A 24,405-nucleotide genomic window follows, 5' to 3' on the forward strand; every position below is an offset into this window, starting at 1 on the left:
TTCCTAATTTTTCTTCTTCTCCTTTCCTGTGACTGACACACTTTTTGAGTAGTCACTTGGAATGAAAATATTACACCTATTGACTTGTGTTAGTTTTTTTTTTTTTTTTTTTTCTTATGGACCTTCCTCTTTTGTTACATCTTTGTGCTTTATTTTTTCTACCATCTGTTTGAGAAATCAGGTTTCATTTAGCATAGTCATGAAATTGAGACTAAAAGATGATTTGATGTTTTGTAATTTGTTTAGAAGAGCATTTCTTATGAGAATAATACTTTTCACACTTTTCCAAACCTCCTTTGTTCGGCAGACAAAATGAATTGAGTAGTAAGTCTTCCATGATAGAAAAATTATTAACTACTGATTTTTCTGTCTGTTAAGTTATATAAGCTTAAGTGGACTGGGAAAAAATGTAATTTAAACAAATACCTAATTGTGTGAGCACTTGTTCAAAGCCCATATTAGATTTTTTTTTTTTTTGCTGGGTTCCCTTGTGATGGGCCTTATGCTATAGAAATACGCATCCTGTTACAGTTATTTTCCCTTTTTCATTGCAATCAATGGAAGCTTCATGATATTATTTGCAAAGGAAGAGTTGTACTCATGACAAAAATTCTCAGCTGGTTTAATATGTATTGTTATTTATTTTCTGAATTGGATGACTATTTTGTTTAGCATAGGATATCAGGAGCCAAAACACAGATGATTATGGAAGACTGGGATTTTCTCCAACTGCAGTGTGCCCTCTACATTAATAGTGAGCTCTCTGGAATACCCCTCAACATGGCACCTAAAAAATGGACCAGAGGTTTTGTTCAGAGACTAAAGGGAAAGCAAGGTTTGTCTAAAACATTGCTTTAATTGTTTTTTTTTTTACAATTGAACCACAAATCTTTGCTATTGCCAAGTGTGTTTCTGCTACTGTTGTGTTGCACTTCAGTGCTGTACCTGAAAAGATGTTCTAATGTGCTATCTTAACATATAACATATTGAAAACTAATTTTATTTAAAGAGTTTTAACTGTTTTGTTTTGTTAGGTCGGTTTAGAGGCAATCTGTCTGGAAAGAGAGTGGATTTTTCTGGCAGAACAGTCATTTCACCTGATCCTAACTTAAGAATAGATGAAGTAGCAGTGCCTGTTCATGTTGCTAAAATACTGACCTTTCCTGAAAAGGTAAGTAGCGTAGGACTCAAAAAGTTTTTATATAATTTTTTTTTTCCCAGCCATACCTCAGTTTTGTTTCTTTATTTACTCTAAAAGGGAGTAAATATATTGCCTTATGTTTGAAATGCCATTCAGTGATGCTTTGCCAGTTCTTTTGCTGCTGGCAAATAAAGATATGTAGTACTGGATATAGGCAAATGCTGACTAGATGTGGTATAAAGAGTGACATCTCTAGAACTAAGAGTTTTGCTTCATATTTTTTTGACTCATTCATAGATCTGAATGAAGGAGTGGTTGGGTATTTTTATTTCTACGTTTCCCTCCCAGATTTTTCATTCAATTTCCCTCAGATATTCTGCTCAACGATAGGCTGATGTTTTTCTCCTCTACTCCTTTCTGCAAGTTCCCCTCAGCACTAAGGCTGGGGGGGGGGGGGAATTGTCAGTTGAGCCTAAGATTTGAGAACTCAAAAGCTACCAGTAAAAAAAAAAACCATTCTGAAACATCTTCTGTTTGTTTCTGATTGAAGTCTTTGTGCAACAGGTGAACAAAGCAAATATTAATTTTATGAGGAAACTTGTCTGTAATGGTCCTGATGTTCATCCCGGAGCAAACTTCATACAGCAAAGGCACACCCAGATGAAAAGGTATCATGCTTGTCTGTAGCAATTCAATTTTTTATTTCTCCTCTCAAACTTGTCTTTGTTGCTGTGTGAAGGCAGTGATGTCTGCAGGGATTAAAATTTGTTTTTAGAATCTTTCATAAAGGGCAGTAGAAAAAAAAAATTGTCTTTATGTTCTCAGGTTTAGTGTACAATTTTTTTAAGTAGTCTCTTGCATTTAAACTAAAGTGTACATACTAATGATGTTGAACTACAATTAGATTTATATTCTTTTATGACCAGGTCTGTCTTAGTTGAGATAGAGGGTGTAGTACAGACAAAAGTGAAAACAGGTGGTTTTGGGCAAGTCATACTGGCTGTTTTCATGTGAGAGCTAATCCACAGTCAGTTTGTGGGTAGGAAGAAGGGGTAATGCATGAGTGAAACTTCCTGTGTTCTGACACAACTGAAATAAATCCTGTTTATTTACAAATAGAATTTTTTCTTAGTTAACGTTCCAGTCACTGAAGCTTTGTTGACTAATGTCAAAATACATTGATTGCCACTGATATTCAGTCCACACCAGTTTCATTTTCTAGTTATTGTAATACAAATACTCGACCATTTAATGGAAAAGTTTGCGTTATAAACACAGAATTAATTTTTAGTTATGTTTCTGTCTGCTGTTTGTGTATCTTGTGACTGCATTATTATCTCTTCCCATGAAGATTTTTGAAATACGGGAACCGAGAGAAGATGGCCCAGGAGCTGAAGTTTGGTGATATTGTGGAGAGGCACCTGATAGATGGTGACATCGTCCTGTTCAACCGGCAGCCTTCTCTGCACAAGCTGAGCATCATGGCTCACATTGTGAGTGCACACAGGCTGCAGGCAGTGCAGTCTGGAATGTTAGGCACTTGACCTTTATTGCTTGCTTCTGTATCACACAAGCAAAAATAACCAGCTCCTGCTGGAACAGTGTGTGGAGCAGGGATGAATGCAGTGCAGTTGTGCCTGGGAATTGTTGTGTATCCAGGCAGGATGCTGTAAGCACACTTCTGCCAAGAGCCATAATTGATCTCGCTATCTCTTCTTGTGTGAGCATTTCAATTTTGTGGAGTTGATGTAATCTCTACAAAGCATGTTGTCTTCTGTGCTTTTTTAGAAATTGTAATGAAAATTATTAGCCACAATTCTGTAATATCATGTGAGTAAAATTTCTGACAATTTGTGGTTGAGTTAAATCCTATAATCAGGAGTTTTATCTCATCTGTAATATAATGATAACATCTGCAAGAAAGGACTGGTTTTTCTTTAGCTATGCCCAACTGTGTGTGCATCTTTTTTTTTCTTTTTTTTTTTTTTTTACAGGCTAGGGTGAAACCTCATAGGACATTCAGGTTCAATGAATGTGTCTGTACACCATACAATGCAGACTTTGACGGAGATGAGATGAACCTTCACCTTCCTCAGACAGAAGAAGCAAAAGCAGAAGCACTTGTTTTAATGGGGGTGGGTAGATATAAAATGCTCATGTTGGGATTTTGCTGGTGACAGATGGACTGAGCCCTTTAGTTCTTAACATGAAATGTGAAATACTCTCGAGATTATTGGGTAATTTACAACTTTGAAGCTGCCTGAAAACCCTGCAAAAAGGACTTCAGAATAAATTAGGACTGTTACACCCTGGTAATTTAATAGCCTTAGGTTTAACATCTGGGGAAAATGCTATAGATGTCATCAATATGTTCTGCCTGACTGTCTTTAGAGAGTGCTGCCAGGCTAGGGTGGCTCTGTTAGCAGCAGAGCCATCATTTCCTTCTGGTCTGACAGCCTGGGAATTGCAGATAGACGGACCAGCTAGAAATGAGGCAGTGATACTGGGCTTGTACTGGAGAAAGCAGCTTCCCAGAGAAGGCAGGAGAGAGTAGCTCATAGGGCATGGTCAAAAGGGAGAAGGTAGATAAATACAGGTCTGATGGTGATCTGTGGTTTGAGTCAGTTGCAGCAAGCTGAGGGTTTGCCAATTCCCATCAGAAGGGACCACACAACTTGCAGTATTTCAGTAGACTCCTGTAGTGAATATAGCATCTCCTGTCCTTTCTCCTGTTGTCAAAGCTTGCTTGTCTTCCCTTCCCTGTTATACCAAAACACATCAAGTTGTTTGCCACTTCTGCTTTGGAAACAGAATATGTAATTTCCAGTAATTTTTCTCAGTCTGTTCCTTAGCTGTTGATAGATGTGCATGGAGTGAAGTGAACTGAAACTTCAGGCTTATTTTTTCCATCTATTTGAAAAAAGCTGTAATTCAGTTTAGAATAAGCTTTGACCATTTCACCATAAAATAAATGTCTTAAATGGTAGGTTCCATTTTGAATAGCAAATGGAATATCAGTGTCTTCAAATGCATAATATCTTTTTGTGTCATGCAGACTAAAGCAAACTTGGTAACACCAAGAAATGGAGAACCTCTTATTGCTGCTATTCAAGATTTCCTCACAGGTATGTATAAGCTTATTTCACAGCTGTGTGATCTACCAGTTGTTCCTTCAGAATCACTTCCCTTTTTCAGAGTTTTTCTATATTAATTAAAAACTTTCTCCTTTGACAAGTCAAAGTGACCTTATTAAAAGAGGCTGTTGCTTTCCTGAAATATAATGATGCCCTCAGAGTAATTTCTGATGCTCTCTACCTTTGTAGCTGCAGTTAGTACTACTTTTGAGTGTGTTTTTCTGCAAAAGAGTGTTTGAGATCTTTGTCTGCATTCAGTAGACAGTGTAAAGTGCTTATGATTATGGTAGAGGAGTTGATTTCACTCAATAAACATTAGCTCTAGCCTACAGTATGTACCTTAAATGTCTTTAATTCTTTGGGAAATGTTCAATGAACATAAGGAAGAAAGTGTACAAAAATAAATCCTAAGGCTTATTTCACTTATAAAATAAAGTCTGAGAGCAAGAGAGTAGGTTATAGAAATAGACTGTTCCTAATTTTTAGACATTTAGTTGGAGCAATTAAAAATAATTCTGGAAAGGATTTGCAGCTAAAGCTGTCTAAACCATTGTGTTTTGCATAGTAAGTAGCTGATTAGTATTAGAATGAAATAATTGACACTGAGTATGCAATTGCTTTTAAATTGAATCTAAATTCAGTCTGTCATAATACTTTTTTCATTCCAGGTGCCTATCTTCTTACATTGAAAGATACCTTTTTTGATCGAGCCAAAGCCTGTCAAATTATTGCTTCTATCCTGGTAGGCAAGGATGAAAAGATCAAAGTTCGTCTTCCACCCCCAGCAATTCTGAAGGTGTGTCAAACTATTCTTTTCATGTTACTAAGACTTTCTCTATGTGTGTTTTTGACCCATGGTGATGTTACACGAATCTTTAAACTCCTTAAGTTTTAAATCAAAGCTACTTTATAAAGAAGTAATTATGAATGTTGCAATCTCTTTGAGAAATTAAATGACAGCAGCATCTTTGAGGTTTTTTTGCTTTTCTAGTCTGAAGGGGGAACATGGCAGTAAGAGGAATATTTTTCAAAGGAATGCTACTATTAATTTCTACAAGTATGATTCTCTGTAAACCTATTCTGTATATAAGCCAATTTTATAATTAAATTCTTGCTTGCTCTTTTCTGTAGTTGTAGCATAAACTTCTAATCTTTATTCTTCTCCTTGTGTTTTTCTTAGCCTGTAACACTCTGGACAGGAAAACAGGTTTTCAGCCTCATTCTCAAACCCAGTGATGATTGTCCTGTAAAAGCCAACCTACGAACAAAGGGCAAACAGTATTGTGGCAAAGGGGAGGACCTGTGTTACAACGATTCTTGTGAGTGACGCTTCCCAAGCTATGTTTAGGAAGTCTTCAAAGAAAACATAGAAATGATTGAGTTTACTGTAGGCTTTGAAGCAGTACTTTACATAAGTGCTCTTGAAATGGAAAATCAAATCTTGCCATTTTTCTTGAGAATTGAAGTCATGCTAAATATGTTTTCTTAAACTAAAATGTCTTTTGTATGATGATTGTCACGATGCTAACTTAGTGTCTGAAGGTGAGAGAGAGGAAAGCAAAGCTTAGGAGGTGGTTGTTCAGAGAGCAAATGGAAAAATTCAGTCTCGTGATGGAGGTCAGTAATGCAGGGATTAGAAGTCAAACACTGAAAATAGTTAGATTATCCAGGGAGGATAAATCCCTAGGATGTGAAGCCATCCATGCTGTACCATTAAGGAAGATGGAAGATGCCAATCAGTGGCAGTTGGAATGCAAAGCGCCATGGTTGAAAAGGCTGTAGGAGATGAGCAAGACTTTGCTTAGAGTTAATTTAATTTCTTAATTAATTAATTCCTGTGGTGACTATTTGAAAGGACTCGAGGAAGCAGGATTAGGCTGGTTCCTTGCTGCTCACAAGTGTAAGTTGAGGAACCTTTGATTTACACTAACTCTGTCATGCAATGTTGCCTTAAGAAAGAATTTCCCAGTTAGCACTCAAGTCCTCTCTACAGATGACTGAGTGATTTCTGTAGATGAACACTCTGTGCTATGACATTGGTTGTAAATATGGTGGAATTTTTCAGCCTGTAAATATTGTAGGACAAAAGGGCACAAAGCAATCCTGCTCACATTCCTGTGAACATAAGACATTTTTATTTTACGGGCTATTAATTTTAGAAAATACAGGAAGAGTTTCTATTTTCTGAATTTAAAGGAGCACATGATGTGGAAATTTTTTTGTTGTTGGCTCTGTTCAGTTCTCTGAAAGAAAAAATCATTTCTGAAGACATAGTAATTCTCTTCAGAAAGTTCTCTGCAAATTCTCAAAAGTCTCCTGAAAACCTGGTATCATGTTTTGATTTGATATAATAAATGATAGAGCAGTGACTTATGCTTCAAGAAGATGATACCTAAATTGACCACATAGAAAATATTGAGCAGAACTTTCATTTAAAAAATCTCTCCGTAAGTGAGAGATTGTGATAGTGTGGTTAGTGAATATTTTTGAGTACTGATGAATTCTTTTTGCCTTTTCATTTCTAGATGTCACAATTCAAAACAGCGAGTTAATGGGTGGCAGTATGGACAAAGGAACACTGGGGTCAGGATCCAAGAACAACATCTTCTACATCTTGCTGAGGGACTGGGGCCAGGTGGAAGCTGCAGATGCCATGTCACGTCTGGCCAGACTTGCTCCAGTCTATCTTTGTAAGTACAGTTCCTTTTAAAATAGTACTTTAATACAGAAATAGAGAGTAAGCAAGATTTCTGCTTCAAATATGACATGCTGTGCTTTTAAAAAAATAAGCTTGTTTTGAAGTTGGCAGGTAGTAAAACAGCTTACTGTGGTTATGAAGTACTTGTGATGGTCGCATGATAGGAGGCAAAATTGAAGGTTCCTGGGGTTAATTTGTTTTCTCTATGTGAGATTGGACTATAAAAATAAATTTTTTTTCTTTTTAATAATAGCTAATCGTGGCTTTTCAATTGGAATTGGTGATGTAACCCCTGGGCAGGGCTTATTAAAAGCTAAGTATGAGCTCCTGAATGCTGGTTATAAGAAATGCGATGAGTATATTGAAGCTCTGAACACTGGCAAGCTACAGCAGCAACCTGGTTGTACTGCAGAAGAGACACTTGAGGTAAATTTTTTAATTTAATACATTATCCATTTGGAGTTCAGGCTTCACAAATACATTCTCGTACATTGTGAAGTCTAAAGTTGTCATCTGAAACTTAAAAATACAAGAAAATACGTGGTATGTAACTTGAGATGAGTCTGTATAGACTTAAAATGTTTGTATGCCTGTAAAAGTGTTAGCTAAACATAGAACAACTGAAATCCTTCAGGGTGTGTTGGGGTGATACAAGAGAATAAAATTACAAGGTAATTGGAATGTAGTTGATTACATTAAGATTTCCATGATTATCTTCCATGTAGCGCAGTGTGACTTAGAGCTTAGCCCAATGCTCAATTTAGCTGATGTTTTTGATGCTGATAAGAGAATGCCATGTTCCTGGATACCCTGTCTTATCCCAACAAAGACATTTTCTTCAGCAAACTGGAAGTTAGGCAAGCTGAAATTGTTTTACCCAAAGTAACAACTGGTTTTCTTTGTCTTTACTGTATTTTAAATTCTCTTTGACTACTGAAGGTGTGGCTGGGAATGATACGAGTTCTGTTTGTGTAAGTGATTTTTTAACAAATTCTGAACCTCTGAAATACTGTGTTTCAGGCCTTAATCCTTAAAGAACTGTCTGTTATCAGAGATCATGCTGGTAGTGCCTGTCTCAGAGAACTGGACAAGAGCAACAGTCCCCTGATCATGGCTCTCTGTGGTTCTAAAGGTAGGGACAGCTGAATTTGGCACGTAGGTTGCTCACTCCATCACTTATGTGAGACTTAGTTGTTCCATCTTTATACCTAATTTTATTCTGTCCTTTATATTAAACAAGTTCATGTCATAGCTGTTTTAAATGGCTCAGTAAGTACAGGTTGGGTATAGTTATTTAAAATCAAGCTGATATTCTGATATTCATGTGTCTTAATTTTTTGTACAAGTTGCAAAACATCTTGTTGGAACTTTGGATGTTATTGGGGCTTCAACTAATTAATCAGTAAAAAGTTTTCAGTTGTGTTTCTACTTCAAGTATTTATATCACATAGAAAAATCAACTGTAAATGATACATTTAGAATTGGAAGTAACATTTTCTAGAATCGTGGAATTATTTGGAAGGGACTTCAAAGATCGTCTAGTTCCAACCCCCCTGTCATGGGTTGGGACACCTCCTTCCAGATCAGGATGTGGCATCCTCAGTTTCTCTGAGCAATCTGTTCCAGTGTCTCACCACCTTCATAATAAAGAGTTTCTTCCTCATGTCTAATCTCAACCGGCCCTCTGACAGTTGTGTCACTACATGCCCTTGTGTGAAGTCTCTCTCTGCCTTTCCTGTAGCCCCTCTTTAAGTACTGGAATGTGCTATATGGTCTCTCAAATTCTTGTGTGAACTTTCATTTAAGAATTTGAGGAAATCACTTTTGCCTTTTTTAGTTGTCTAATATATTATGGAAAGCCTTATGGCTACATGTAGTATTCTAAAGAAATACTGAAACCTAAGATGAAGAATATAATGAGTGTATAATTTTTGTGGGGTGATGGGGAAGCATTGTTTGCAAACATATTCAGCAAATAAAACTATTGAGTTAGTGGCTTAATTCTCTGGGACTTAATTTGTTCTAGGAGTACTGGTAGACACTGAACCCTTTATGAAAAATATTGTTGAATTATACTTATTGAAGAAATTGTGAAGCGAAATATGTGGGTTAAGATCATGGGCTGTATAAAACACAATCTGTAATAGAACACAGGATAATATAAGGACTGGAGCCGAATAATTGCATGAATGTCTATGACCCAAAGGGAAAAAAAAAGAAAAGTCGTTGGCTGTATCATAGACTTAATTGCCAGCCTTTGCAAAAATACTGAAATGAACAGGATGAGTAACAGAAAAGCTTCTCTAACTCTGGCAGTTGTGTTTTGTTGAGCAGTTATGAGGCTAAATAATTGACCTTAATGGAAGTGAAGATAGCTCATGAGGGAAGCAGTATATTCCTCATTTGTGAGTGAGGGGCTTTCTTTTCCTGTCTGTCTTTGCAGGTTCCTTCATTAACATATCCCAGATGATTGCCTGTGTAGGGCAGCAGGCTATCAGTGGCTCCCGCGTTCCCGATGGGTTTGAGAACAGGTCCTTGCCTCACTTTGAGAAGCATTCCAAGGTAATTCTGGACATTTACAACAGGATATGAAGGAAAGTGAAACAAGTTTCCTTAAGCCATTTTGAGAAGAATGCATGATAAAATGTGTTGTTGTGATATGCTGAAGGAAAAGAATCATATATGGTCATATATTTGTGTGATTTGGGAGTTAACAACAGTGTTCTGAACTGCCATAGGATGTCTAGTTAGCTTCACTTTTTACAGCTAAGCCTTGCTCTGACCCTGTTTTATTTAGTAAAATTAGAAGTGAGGTGATGATACATTTTTGGTTCTCTTGAGAGTCCTTAAAATAATTTGTTAAGGTTTCTCACTGTTGTTATGTTTGACTGCACTAATACTTTCCAGGAAAACTGCTGAATGTGTGTTGTTGTCTTTATAAACAGGTGAGAAATGCCAGATAAACCGTTCTAGTTTTACTCATTTTCCACCAGGATAAGTACCATGGGTTACTTTCAGTGTTTCATGTCTCAGTTTGGTCATACATGAAGCAATAATGACTCTCATGCACTTGTTAATATGATTCAGTGAAATGAATTTCTTTTCAAGTACACTTTGAAAAATAATGAACACTAACAAAGGTTCTAGGTATAAGCCCGTAGTCTAGTTAGTGTGTCAGATGGTAGCTCTGACACTTGCATATGTGACTGAATGTCCAAATTTCAACTTATGGTTCTGTAACATACTGAGTAAGTAGAAAAAGAAATAATACTTAATGGTTTAGATGAGAACATAAAATGTAGCTCTAGATCTTTTTCTGATTTAGAAAGCATTACTTGCTAAATAATAAAAAGTGATTTTTGGCTTGAAGGAATGCCTGTGTAAATTTCATTGGCGTGAACTTACCTCAGGGGTGAGGGCAAACCATTCCAAAAAACTAATTATATGCATATCTCCAGTAGTATTTTTCCTGGAATCCTTAGTCTTCAGCAAATATCTTTGCACTGCTATAGCAAAATGAACATTCTTAATTGCATGTTCAATTTTTGCAAGTTTTATGGAGGTGTTGGTTTAGTGTTGGGAAGGAATAGCTGGAAGTGTGAGGTTTGTAGGAGGAATTAGAAACTCTGGTTAAAATTAGTTTGGAAAGAACTAGGTATGGGTTTCTGAAACTTTTATTCACATCTGAAATACAAATATGGAACTTGAGAGCTAAGCAGAGCTGAGATGATTGTCCCACGTTGCTGGGGGTATTGGCTAACTTTTGGAAGGAATTTCAATGACGTGCACCATGTCTTTCTGTAACATACAGAGTGTACATTGCATTTGACCTGTGTTTTTTCCACTCTTCCCTGCAGCTCCCTGCAGCAAAAGGCTTTGTTGCGAACAGCTTCTATTCTGGGTTGACTCCCACTGAATTTTTTTTCCACACAATGGCTGGTCGAGAAGGTCTGGTTGATACAGCTGTAAAAACAGCTGAAACTGGGTATATGCAGGTAACTGTCAGCAGAGTGAGGATTTTAGCAGTCTTGAAAGATGTGGATATTTCTCATGTGCATGTCAAGGTGGCAGATCAGGGAGAAGAGCAAACGTGTGTTTTCAATGTAACAGAGTAATTTATATTGTGAAATACATGGCTTGATCTGTTCTCTAGGAGATGTGGAGTTTGTAAATGAGACCTCAGGTAATGGTACAATAACTGTACCATTGTCATAAACTGTTTCCTCTTGAATATGGGTTGGAAAAGTCCTTGTTCTGTGCAATTGTTGAGGACTACTTTCTGTGTAGTGTGTTCCTAAACTTGATGTGAGTGCTGACAGAAATTCAGCTGAAGTTCCCTTTCAGTGTCTGTTCTCTCTAGGTGAGAAGCACTTTGGCCATATAGACTTAGACTGGTTCTGTAAGATTTTGGTGTCTTTGGTTGTAAATAAATGTCCTTCCAACAAAGCTTCTTGCTGTTATGTACAGTCTTAAGATTTCTGTTCCAACATTGAAGTAGTATTTAAATTATAGCCCTCTTCTCAGTGTAACAGACAGTAGAAAAGCCAAGATAATTTGGAGCTGGGAACACATTCCAAGATGTACAAAGACAGAAAAAACCCACCTTTTGGGGTGGGTGTCAAATCAGACCATTTGTCTCCAAAATGAATGGAATAATCTTGGAATGTATGCAAGTATTTACAGATACATGTAAGTATAATAAGCAACCTGCAAAATATTTTTCCTCTTCAACTTCCTATATCAATGAATGGTAGCACTTGGAAATTGTTTTTAAAAAATCTTAACATTTATTTTGTCTTATCTTTCTCTCACTAGTGAGAAAAAATACCAATTTATAGTCTCATTTAGGTGATGTAATTTGCTCTCATAGAACAGTGAAGTCCATCTTTCAAGTAAAAATATTTTTAACCTAAAAAAAAAAAGTGTTTTGTAGCATGCTTCCTTTTTGGGAAGGAATATGGTAGTTAAGGGATTTCCCAATATACCAAGTTAATGTAGGAGAAGCAGATAACCCAGATAGAAAAATGGCTTTGGCAGGTAGACTTTTTGGTTTTTCTCAGTGAAAGCAATCATTGAGTGGTTCTGCTTTCATATAAAAAGTATAGTATCCCTTGAAAAATAAATCTGCTTGGAAAAATGAGTGTTATGTCAAAAAAAACCCTAACCCAAATAAATCCCTGGAACTACAATAGGTTTTTGCAGCTTAGCATTAGGTCATTAGGTTTTCTCTACAATGGAATTCTGTGGTGGTGTTGTGTGAAATTCTGTTGACTTTTGTGTTCTGTGAAATGTACAGGAAAGCCTGAGGGGTAATATATGATTTTAAATAGGTTTTCATGCCTGCTTATCACTCTGCCAGATTAATTTCCTGAGTCCAGTTTCTGTACTTCCTGTATTGCAAATCAACAGCTATTTTTAAAAATACCCATTTTACTTTCCTTGTACTTTTTTTTTTCCCTTTCAGAGACGTCTGGTAAAATCCCTTGAAGATCTTTGCTCACAGTATGATTTAACAGTCAGAAGTTCTACTGGTGACATTATACAGTTTATTTATGGAGGAGATGGCTTGGATCCTGCAGCTATGGAAGGGAAGGATGAACCACTGGAATTCAAGCGTGTTCTAGACAATATCAGGGTAAAGATTGCTGAAATTCTTTTTGAAAGTGTGAAAATACTGCTAAGCATGGATAAGAAAGTAGTAAATGATGGGGAAAACTGTTTCACTGGAAGCATTTGTTTTCGAATTGCCTTTTTTGAATGGTCCTGGTCAGTCTTTCAGCATATATATTCTAAGAGTAATGGATATTTTTTCCAGTGGAAGCAATTTGTGTACAGAGACCAAACTCTGCATAAGCTGTGAAAGGTAAAATTTTTTTCTGTGCTTGATCATAGTTTTAGGGTTTAATATCCAACTCACTAGATGAATTACTATGGTTTATTTGGGTACAGTTTTGTACATTGCACAGATTAATTCTCTGTTAAATCAAGACATGGATGTTCCTTGAGTTGAACTGGCTGGTGGTTGTTCAGTAATATTATGATGTTTGAAGACTTGCATTGTTCAGTTTTGCTTTTGTGGTTGGTTGGTTGGTTGGTGTGTCAATCAACCCCTTCCCCCAGAGAAAAGCCGTTGCTGAAATAACTATTTAGATTTCTTTAATATGAGTGTAATAAATGGGTAGGACTAGAAGTGTCTGGGTGTATACCTTCAGATGTGCAGAAACAAGTAGGAGTGGATGTGGCCCTTCTTTTCACAGTAGTCTAATACAGTATAGTAAACCAAAACCAAGTCCCATTAAACAAACTACAAAAATACACAACCAGAAAGAAAAAATGCTGTTCCTCAATCTGTGTCTTTGCAATGGAGTTTTGTGCCTGTGCTGTGTGTGAACTTGTGTTTTTTTCCTGTGAAGGCTGTCTATCCATGCCGAAGTGAACCAGCCCTTAGCAAAAATGAATTGGTGTTAACGTCCGAGTCCATCATGAAGAAGAATGAATTTCTTTGCTGCCAAGACAGTTTTCTGCAGGTAATGATCTCACTTCCTTATCTCACTATGATTAATTTTTCCTTATAAATTGAGGACAGGACTTTAGCCTGTCTGGAGCCTACTTACATGGCTTTTCAGGATGAGTGAAGGTTTACATGACTGCTTACACATTGAATTGTAAAATTCAATTTGTTTGAAAGAGCGCTGGACTATTTCAATATTTATGAGAGCAGCCACCCTCCTTGACAGTGATTCCTTGACAATCACTGATCAAAACTGAAGAATTAACCTGCCTGTAGAATTAACTTTACCTCCATATAAAGCTATTATCTTAATGAACTTTCTGAAATACTGGCAGTGATGAGAATAAGATTAATTTAATTACCTGTGTTTGAAGGCCTTCTTTTTAACAGATCAGAGTGTTTCAGAACACAAGGTAAACCCAAATTGCACTTCCATTGAGAGAGTTGAGTTGAAAAAATAGTTATATCTATATTTGAAATATGCTGTAAGTCTTAACTGCAAGTCTGAAGAAAAAGAAATCAAATAATTTAATACCAGATTTTGGAGATAAAGCTGTTATATGAAGTCTACATCTTTTAAATTATATCATGAAATTTTAATTTGAGAAGCACAGATATGGCTGCCTAACCTTAGTGATAATTAGCTTAACATTTTTAAATTTTAGATAGTCACTTTTTCTTTTTTCCTTTTTTTTTCTCTTCAACCTTGAAGACATTAACTGAGACAGGTTATGAAAAATATAATGAGGTAATCTTAGCATGTGTGTGCACTGTGTGAGCATCAATGTTAGTGCTTTTTAGCTAAAGATGTGTGTATAGTGCTAATGTAATTGATTAGCATATATACATTAGTGCTTGTTCAATTATGACATAGATGTACATCACAATTATTTAACTTTCTTATTGTGAAAACTGTGACATGTTAATTAATACCTATTGCTAAATTGAAGGATTTCGAGGAAGCTTTCTTTCAGTACTTGACACTTTTTTCTAAAAGTCATTCTTTCAGTCTCTGGGGAGGAGCATCTTTTTCTGATCTTTTCCTTTTCCTTCTTCCATTATTCCATTCCAGAACAAAGATGCTTCTTAGTGCTGTTATTTTAGCAGGAGGTTTCTCTTGTGGGCTTATCCACTCCAGTCCAGAACACAGTATGTCTGAATAGCCTTGTCCAAGCAGGCAGCATTCCTTCTTCTGCACTCTGCCCTTGCTGGAGGGAATTCAGCTGATGAGAAAGCAGATTGCTGGCTGGCACAGTTAGTGATGTTAATGTTTTAACATATTTGAGTATACTAAAGTACAGGTGAAGGGAATTTTTTTTTTTCTTCTGATTGGAATTGGGGAAATCCTTAAAAACCTTTACAATTTAAAATAGTCAGTCATTTTTCTGTGCTTGTTTTGAGATGATGGTATAGGAGTGCTGGGAATGTGCTGCATACACAGGAAAACCTCAGCACACAGCCAGTCAGTGCTGCCAAACCAGAGTTGGCCTACAGGGTCTGCCTGAACTGGAGCAAATTTTGGCTGAATTTTGTGGCATTGTCTGTGTCCCTGTGCATTCCAGTGGCTTTGCCACTACAAGGATTGCAATGGGAGCAGTGCTGCTGGTGTGTACATGATCCCACTGACCTGCTGCTGGGACACCTGATGCAAAGCCTGGGAGAGCATGGTTTGTACCCTGGGCTGCCCTTTTGGCTGTAGCTCTCTAGGAGCTGGCAAGGCATGTGTTGAGCCACATCTTACTGAGCCCATTTGGTGCCTTTTTGTTAATCTGCTCTAAACTAAGATTTCATGGATTCAGAAGTTGTGGAAAAAAAGTCAATGGTTTTATGAGTCCACTCTGGAAGTTACATAGTTGTGCTCATAGAGTACAGTGTTGCACTAAAGATTATAAATGCAGAGAAAGAAAGAGAGGCTCAGCAAAGAGTGAGCTACATTTTCATTCCATTTGTAGCAAAAATTAATCCATAGTTTGGATAAGCTGCCAACAGATACATGAAAGATGAGCAGAATAAGTAATTTCTTCTTTTAGGTCTTCTGCATGAATAAAAATTTGGTATATGGAAAAAACATATAATTTGAATACCTTATTCAGAATTGTATATAATAATTTTTTTATTTTGTTTGAGTTGTTTATATTTTTTAAGTACTTTGGAACTCTAGCATTGTCGAAGAGGAAAAGTCTTCTGCAAGTCCTGCAATATTACTTTCTTTTATGCACCTGTAGTGTAAAGGTGAACTTCTCTAATACCATATGATTGTCTAAACGTTATTTTAGGAAGTAAATCGCATTATCAAATTTTTGCAAATATTTTGCAGTCAAAAGCCTTTAAAATGTCCAAATATATTATTTGTGAGTAATGCTATTTAGGGGCAAAAAACATAAGAATGCATCCTGTCATCCAAGTGGGGAAGCAGCTTTCAGGCATCCTTTCCAACAGCACTTCTGCTGTCTGTTCTTCCATTTGAACTTGATTCTGGTATTCCCAGAAAATAGCATACTGTCTGGAAATACCTTGAATGCTAGTAAGAATTATGCTATTTTGAGAGTGAGAATTCTGTTAGAATGTAATAGAAGTATTTTCATAATGATTCTCTGAACTCAGCTGTGCAAAGAAAAAACAAGGCAGTCCCTCAGATACTTGGTCAATTTTGCCAGTAATTGTCAGTGCTCAGCTGACTGCAGTGGTTGCAAGGAGTCCAGGACCCAGTGCAGAAAAGGTGATACTGTGTAACCATCACCGTTAGGCTAGAAGGGGTTTAAAAGGACTCTAAAAAATCAAAGTATTTGTTTCTCTGTGGAGACTTTCCTAAATCATGGTTGAAGTAGATTGGAAGGATTTCTTCTGACTTCTTATTTACATTTTTGTTTTGCTAACCTTGTGTTGTGGTAATGATTTGCACCAAGTCCACGTTTGTGGAAGAGTTTAATCACAGCTCTCATATTTCATTACTTCTAGTGTACATATCTATATCCAAAGTAAAGTGAAGAAACGAGGTTTTACAGAATAAGTGTTGGATATTTTTCTAAGAGTATTGTTTCAGTTTATGTTCCAGTAAAGACTATTAGAACTTCTTTTGTGTAAGCCTGGGTAGGAGAGTGAAAGATCTGTGTACTATGACGTGCTAAATGCAATTATCTACAAGAGCTTCCCACAGCATAGAGAATTATTTGAATTATATTATGTAAAGACTGACATGTGTATAATAGTTTAGAGACTTTTTTCTCACAAATAAAGTGCATCTCAAATCTCTGAAATCTATCCAGCAGATAAACTTCATATATTTCCTCTCTTGCTACAGTCTTTCCATTTTGACTATTTTGGATACTGAGGAATGAGTGAGAATGTATTTGTGTCAGTATCACAGAAAATTAGAATTTTGAGTTGGGGTTTTATTAAGTGTTTGTTTAAGACTCTTTCAGTAAGTGGTGGGTAGGAAGGAAGAATCAACCCAAGTCAGCTATCTTCACCTGTCAGTGTGTGCTCAGGAAGGATGCTTTTATTCAGCATGAACCATAGGCCTCATGTACTACTGATTTGCAGCTACACCAAAGTGGATCTGGTTTGCTAAACTCTAATGTATGTGTTTGTCTAAATTTTGATGTTCCTCTCTTCATATTGTGCATTATTAATTTATTGTAAATATTTGGAGCTTTAAGTAAATAACTTACTATTGAAGATTTCATTATGGAGACCATGTCTTTTCTTATTGTGGTTTTAATGTGTTTTCAGGAAATTAAAAAATTCATCAAAGGTGTTTCTGAGAAGATAAAAAAAACTAGGGACAAGTATGGAATTAATGACAATGGCACAACAGAGGTAAATAGTTTCAGTGGGGTAATGGTGTCGTTTCAGTCTTCATAAGTTGTTGCTTTTCCAACTAGTCCATTCTCTTTTCAGCCAAGAGTTTTGTATCAGTTGGATAGGATTACTCCAACACAACTAGAGAAGTTCCTGGAGACTTGTAGAGACAAATACATGAGGTGAGTGTTTACCCTGCCATGTTCTCAGTGCTGCTGTTTGTTGGTAATGTAGGGGTGTATTTTGCTATTTTTACTGTATGAATGTTAGTTCTGTTGTGAATGCAGTACAAAGAATTAGAAACAATTGGCTACAAGACAGTTGCAGGACAAAGGTAGGATGTAATAAGAAAAAGCATCACTGTCTACAGGTGGGCTTGTTAAGATGAAGTTGAGTCCTGTACAAAAGTTCTAGAGCTATGACAGGTGGAGTTTTTACATTTGTCTTGAGTAAAAATCAGATCCTTTCATTAATAGACTTCAATATCCTTTTTCATTGTAAAAAAAATGCTTTGTTCCATTTTATATTTTTTGAGCATGCTATCTGCTTGTGTTTAAGCACCTTTCTTCTGAAGTAATAGTAATCATACCAACAAGCACAGTTTTAGCCTTTAACTACTCATTACTTATATCTACAGACTGTGTTTTGACAGCAGATTCTGGTAAAAGCCAAAAGTGGTAGGAGTCAGAGTAAGAGAGGATATTGTTTAAACACTTCACATTCTTACACCCACTGCCAGACATGATTCCTTCCTCCCCCTCTTGCAGGAGGTTTTTGAAAAGCTTCAATGAGTCCATGCAGAGCAAAGTCTAAATAGATGAGTTTCAAATTCATATAAATCTTGATAGCTATTCTTGATCTACACAGTCTGAGGAGTTAGATTGCACTTTGTTCTAAAATGTTCTTTTATCTGTTATGCACTCATAGGATCCTTTTGTTTGTTGTTCTTGGTTTCTACCAAGATCATGCTAGTATGGCTGTTCTAATCTCTTTATCCATTGAAATTTCTTTCAATTACTTAGATTATTTCAATTTCTCAGATTTGGACATTCACATGCAGCCATGGGTGATCTCTCCTTTGTGGCCTACCTGCATCTATTGTGTCCTAAAGGCTTATTCTTCTAGAAAATTAATGTATATGTTAAGTTCCTAAGTATTTTAAAGCAATTACCAGTTCATTGCTTTCTCTTATTAGTACTTGTTTACATTTGTCTCAAGTGTTTTCAGACATGAATTATCATTTTTACTGTAATGAGTAAATGTTAGCATGTGGGATTTCCCTCAAGGGAGAATCCTGGATCTAGTGCATCATGCTTTGGAGAAAGAGGACAAGTATTTGGTAGTCTGTTATGGAAGTTATACTGCATCTGTGGAATGCTTATATGACAAGGCATCTTCTTGCTTTGCATGAGATCACTGTCTTAAAGTATTGGTGACGTTTCAAACTCTCTCTTGTCTGTTTACTAAAATATTATATTAAGAAACTTCTCTTATATCTACCAGAATAGTTTCTGTCATTGTTTGCTTAGGGTCTTTTACCTTATTCAGTTCCATATCTCTTTCTATATTTTTTATCAGGGCACAGATGGAGCCTGGTTCTGCAGTAGGAGCTCTTTGTGCACAGAGTATTGGTGAGCCTGGCACGCAGATGACTCTGAAGACTTTCCATTTTGCTGGTGTTGCTTCAATGAACATTACCTTGGGTGTGCCAAGAATCAAAGAAATCATTAATGCTTCAAAGGCTATTAGGTACTAACAGTGTTTTGATTTGTCTGGGGTTTTTCTTGCTTTGCTCAAGTGAAACCTGATGGATAAATTTGCAGTACATGATAGCATTTGCCTGTCCTCAGTAATATACTAGACATAATTCAATGCAAATACTCAAACAAGAAAAATCTGATGTCTGCCCAACTATGATACTTAAGCCTAGAGAGAAAATCAAATAAAGGAAAGTGATTATTTGTTAAATATAATATTTCTTTAGATGTCTCATATATTGTGAAGTGCTTTGGTGCTTAGCAGTACTTGAAGCATATCTATTTCTAGGCATGCATGAAGCCATGCTTAAATAATACTAGAATAACATATGCCATAAAAATAGTCACTAGTGCTTCTGTGTTTGCTTGTTTTTACCAAAAAACCAGGCAAAGTATCTGAAGTATCTGAACAGTCATTTTTCATAAATACACCTGAGGAAGCTGAAGGCCTCTTTATCTTGCTAAATACTGCTCTAGATGAGAGATAAATTCCATAAGGCAGGCTGTAATTCAAGTTGTCATCTGTACTCTAGCTGAACAATTTCCTAGCTGAGTTTTTGTGTGTATATGTTTATTCTTGTAGCACCCCTATTATAACAGCACAATTGGACAAAGATGATGATCCTGATTTTGCCCGTCTGGTAAAAGGAAGAATTGAGAAAACTTTGTTAGGAGAGGTAAGAAAATTGTATTACTGCTAATGCTTGAAATGTAAGCCTTAGCCAATTGCCATGGGGCATTTTTGCCATTTTTGCAGGCTAACTGTTTTGTCCTTGTCTCTTAAAGATTTCTGAATATATTGAAGAAGTGTTTCTTCCAGATGATTGTTTCATCCTAGTGAAGCTGTCTTTAGAGCGCATTAGATTACTGAGATTAGAGGTGAGTTGTTCAGTTCTTACACAGATTATGCCTTACAAAGGGTCTCTTAATCCTGTGTCAGTAATCACACCATGGGAAGCTAGAATAAAGGAAGTGATTGGTGGATGTTGTGTGGCTACTTTACATCTGGGAGGGTCCCTTTTTATTTTCCTTGCAAAGTGATAACTTCCCCTTTATGGGAAATGAGAGAACATACATTTGTATATTCACAGGGATGCTGCTTCTGTTGTAACGTACAGGTGGTACCCTCAGCATAGGTTACTATTTCATGCAATTTATAAGTCTAATTTAGAAGAGAATATTTGGGGATTTTTTTCCTACATTTTTTTTCTATAATCTGTTGCAGGCCTGCACCATTTATTTGAGCATGCAGTAACCCTGATGTTTGCTGGTTACCTTTTGCCACAGGTGAATGCAGAGACTGTGCGCTACTCGATTTGCATCTCTAAACTCAGAGTGAAGCCTGGGGATGTTGCTGTCCATGGAGAAGCAGTTGTGTGTGTGACCCCTCGTGAAAATAGCAAGAGTTCCATGTATTATGTATTGCAGTCCCTCAAGGAAGAGCTACCAAAGGTAAAAGTAAAGACTGTCTCCTGCTTTTATGGGAGGTAATCAGTAGTAATAATTTGTTCCATGATGGCAAGATGAAATAATTCTTGTCAGTATTGACAGTGAAGATAGGCTGGGTCAGTAACTCTCAGATTGCGGTGGTATTGCCTTACTGTTGAAACTAAACCATCCTTTACTAATATTTTTAAATAAAGTGGAAGCTTTGATATTTTCCTTACCAGCATTCACTGAAGCATTCCAGGCGCAGCAGTTGTATGGAATAGTTGCATCTGCTTCCAGCTGCATCTAAAATTGAACCACATGACAGTATCTGGCATTTTTTCCAGCTTTCTGAGGAGACTGTCTACTCTGGATTTTAAAAACAGAGATAAGTGAACCTTTATCGTTAGCAGCTTGCCCTTTTATTTGTATGGGTCTGCTACCATTCAGATACCCAAACATAAGTGTGGGAATATCTGATATAAAATGTAGATACTGAATAAGGTTTATAGTACAGTGTCAATGTCAGTTTTGCACTAGTGTATTTAAGAACAAGAAATCTTACTCATATGTGTTTTTAAGTGTGCCTTTACTCCACATACTAGGCCTTCTCAATAGGTTTGAATGCTGGTAAATGTTACCCTTTAATACTGTGGTACTGTATAAGTCTTAAGTTACTGAGGGGTTTTTTTGTTTTGTGAAGGTTGTAGTGCAAGGCATACCAGAAGTTTCCCGAGCTGTCATTCATGTTGATGAACAAAGTGGAAAGGAAAAATACAAACTTCTGGTTGAAGGTGATAACCTACGAGCTGTTATGGCTACTCATGGAGTGAAAGGAACAAAAACATCCTCTAACAACACTTATGAGGTAATGTCTAAATGGGTGCTGTGGGGTTTTCCCCATAGCATCTCTATTGCAATTGCTTGTTTGTGCTCAGATGCAGCAGTTGATATGGAATGAAGCCTGATTTCACTAATACGTGTCAGAATGCATTAACACAAGAGAATAATTCACTGGCAGCACTGTTCACTTCCAAGAAGCTAATTCTATAAATATTTTTCAAATGGAGAAGTTTAAAAGAGTAGTTGTAGAAATGGAATATCAATGTGCTATCAGGTGGTATTTATTCCAGGAATATACTTCCCCCAGGCACTTGGTTCTTCATTCATGTAACATGCAACAATCATGTAATATTCTCTCATGTAGGTAGAGAAAACTCTGGGGATTGAAGCTGCTCGCACAACCATTATCAATGAGATTCAATATACGATGGTGAACCATGGCATGAGCATTGACAGGAGACATGTTATGTTATTGTCTGATCTAATGACTTACAAGGTTTGTACTATGTTTTTTCTGAATGTTACTTTGGCCTGTTTGTACAAATTAATTTTATCATGCTTGAGAAGGGCAGGTGACCCCAGGAGATGGAAATTCATTCTGGGCTTAAAGAACTCCAAGTTGTACTGACCTAATTCTGTTATTTGTATTTTACACAAAACACTTAATTACTCTAGTTCTTTGGGGGAAGTTAATCTATTTTGACTGAAAGCAAGTTGATATAATGAGAAGAGGACGATAATGTCATATTGAAAATAGGAATCCTAAAAATGATGTTGTGAAAATCAACTGTTTGGGTAGCCATGCATGCAGTTTAAGGCTTGCTGTGCAGAAAACCACAGGGAGTGGTTTGTAACAGCTGCACCATATGTGAGGCAAATGATGCAGACATCACACATAGAATCAGCTGATATGAACAGTCTTACACAGTGTGCTAGTACAAAATCCTATCTGCTCTTTACCGATTGATTTTCTTTCCTTCACATCCAATATGGTTTTTAAAGTTGACTACACTTAGTGAAATAACATTTTGCAATTTGCCTGCCAGAGTGCAAGGGTTTAATTTGGGTGAAATGGACGGAGTTCTGATTTGTTCCAAAACTGCAGAGCTTTGTTGTACTGAGCTGCAGCAGTCCTCAGGGCTGACCTTTGAAGCTGCAGCACAGCAGTAGAAAAGGGCATCAGAGTGCCATGTTTTAAACTTGGTGGGCTCCTGCCATGCATTCTTTTGCCTGTATTTCTGACTTAGTCTTCTATATTGTAATCTGATATAATCAGGATGTTTCTAACAAACATAGGCACAAACAAGTCCAGTTAGCTAAAAAGCTAATTACCTTTTTTTCTGGAGAGTGAAAAAGTGAAGATTTAGCATCATCTGTAATATATACAGATTTATCTGTAGATAATAGGCAGTAGATTCAGCATAGTACTCTCAGACCTTGCTGAATTTTGTAGCTCAGCAGCCAGTTTATAATTGTGGGGGAATTTTCTCATGGCCATGTTTCTTTCAATTTTATCAATACTTGAGATCTATTCAGTATTCAAGATAGTAACCATTTATAGCAGCTTATGTTGTATATGAAGAATGACTTTTATTTTATGTAAATATTGATTACTACCAAGGTATTAGCCTTCAGCATGTTCAACTGTGACTCAGTCTCTTATGACAATACTGTGTTGTAGATAGGATATTTATTTACTCAGGCTTACTCTTTGGGTTTTTCCATCAATCAAGGGTGAAGTGCTGGGCATTACCAGGTTTGGACTGGCAAAAATGAAGGAAAGTGTGTTGATGTTGGCTTCTTTTGAAAAGACTGCAGACCATCTCTTTGATGCTGCCTACTTTGGACAGAAGGATTCTGTTTGTGGTAGGTATTGCAAAGATTGTTTCAGTTTATGGTCCTTACCCAGCATCTGTAAAACCTCTTCAAAGCACTGGAGTTTTGTCTTTGTTAAGTTTCCTGTTCAGCTGGTATGTCAAAAACTTCAGGTCTGAGGCTAATCCATCCCAGAAGTCCTAGAAGTTTGTTGGATGTTTCTCTGCTTATAATCTCTGACTGAGATCTTGAAGTCAGTTGGATATTTGTTGAATATTATACTTAGAGTCATTTGGTTTTACTTCTCACCCTAGATCTCAGTGAAATACTAGGAATGATTCTGTTTTTTCAATTGTGAAAGTTTGTGTATCCTCAACACCTAGAGCTGTTGAATAGATCTAGTACCTCACTCAGTATTTAGGTTTCATTTTCATTCCTGCTAAGAAGTAGCAAGACAGGAACATCTGAGCCTAGGTGAAGATTATATTCTTACCTGATTGCTTAGGTCATTTGTCATTTGCACCTAGAAATAAACAGAAAGGCCAAGTTCTTCACTTCTTCATTTAGAAATAATCTAAATAAATGAAAATTGTGCATCCTTGTTTTTTAATTTGTATTTTAATTTAATTTTAATTGGTAATTTATCAGTATTAAGTTCGTTAACAGCAGACAAGATACCTGTTGTCAGAAATTTCTTTCTAAATGTATCTGTTCCTGAGTTTAAAGTACATTAGCAGCCACTGAATCATCTTAGTGAGTTCATGAAAGAATCTGGTAAATTTTGAAAATACATGGCTACATATGCACAACTGTATGCATGTCCACATACACAGAGCAAATGGAAAACTCAATGAGTGAGTTCTGGCATTCTGTTTGTCTCTTTATTTTGTATTTTTGCCATGTGCTGTAATATTTGGAATTGAAATAATTTTGGAGTTTTTTAATGCCTTGGCTCCTATTCATTTCAGATTTTCTTCTCCTTTAAGCTACATACATTTTGGGACTGAATTGTCTGTCTAATAGGTTAAACGGAGAAAAGAAGTAAAGCAGATTTCACCCTTTTCAAGATCTGTTTATGCAATGCATATCCTCCTGGAGCTGGAATTTCTCATTAGGAGTTTCTGGATGCTAATGAAATACAGAAATATGCATGTGTTACATTAAAATTAACTAGTTTGTGTGTATGTCTAGATAGTCTTAGTGTAGCCAGTTTCAAACAGTGCTTTGTGCACAGTATTTTCTGAATCTTCATTTACATACATTCAAATTGGGAATCA

At 36.5% G+C, this 24,405-nt stretch overlaps 1 protein-coding gene across 3 annotated transcripts in view; it reads left to right on the forward strand.

The window, feature by feature from the left end:
- The window catches only part of POLR3A (RNA polymerase III subunit A), a 36,967-nt gene that overhangs the window by 5,346 nt on the left and 7,216 nt on the right, over window positions 1-24,405 (forward strand). For 2 of the 3 annotated variants that reach the window (XM_079313289.1, XM_079313288.1), the window contains exons 7-30: window positions 673-835; window positions 1,035-1,171; window positions 1,706-1,809; window positions 2,493-2,634; window positions 3,136-3,276; window positions 4,197-4,266; window positions 4,944-5,071; window positions 5,456-5,594; window positions 6,801-6,965; window positions 7,227-7,399; window positions 7,994-8,105; window positions 9,417-9,535; window positions 10,831-10,968; window positions 12,438-12,608; window positions 13,387-13,500; window positions 17,217-17,303; window positions 17,385-17,467; window positions 18,864-19,034; window positions 19,626-19,719; window positions 19,829-19,921; window positions 20,330-20,494; window positions 21,174-21,338; window positions 21,678-21,809; window positions 23,047-23,179. In XM_079313289.1, the coding sequence (XP_079169415.1) occupies window positions 673-835; window positions 1,035-1,171; window positions 1,706-1,809; window positions 2,493-2,634; window positions 3,136-3,276; window positions 4,197-4,266; window positions 4,944-5,071; window positions 5,456-5,594; window positions 6,801-6,965; window positions 7,227-7,399; window positions 7,994-8,105; window positions 9,417-9,535; window positions 10,831-10,968; window positions 12,438-12,608; window positions 13,387-13,500; window positions 17,217-17,303; window positions 17,385-17,467; window positions 18,864-19,034; window positions 19,626-19,719; window positions 19,829-19,921; window positions 20,330-20,494; window positions 21,174-21,338; window positions 21,678-21,809; window positions 23,047-23,179 (3,139 nt within the window). Of the gene's footprint in view, window positions 1-672; window positions 836-1,034; window positions 1,172-1,705; window positions 1,810-2,492; window positions 2,635-3,135; window positions 3,277-4,196; window positions 4,267-4,943; window positions 5,072-5,455; window positions 5,595-6,800; window positions 6,966-7,226; window positions 7,400-7,993; window positions 8,106-9,416; window positions 9,536-10,830; window positions 10,969-12,437; window positions 12,609-13,386; window positions 13,501-14,196; window positions 14,233-17,216; window positions 17,304-17,384; window positions 17,468-18,863; window positions 19,035-19,625; window positions 19,720-19,828; window positions 19,922-20,329; window positions 20,495-21,173; window positions 21,339-21,677; window positions 21,810-23,046; window positions 23,180-24,405 lie in introns of all 3 variants that reach the window. The other variant, XM_079313287.1, reaches the window with a different exon arrangement.

This window comes from Erithacus rubecula, assembly GCF_903797595.1.
Source record: "Erithacus rubecula genome assembly, chromosome: 9".
NCBI lineage: Eukaryota > Metazoa > Chordata > Aves > Passeriformes > Muscicapidae > Erithacus > Erithacus rubecula.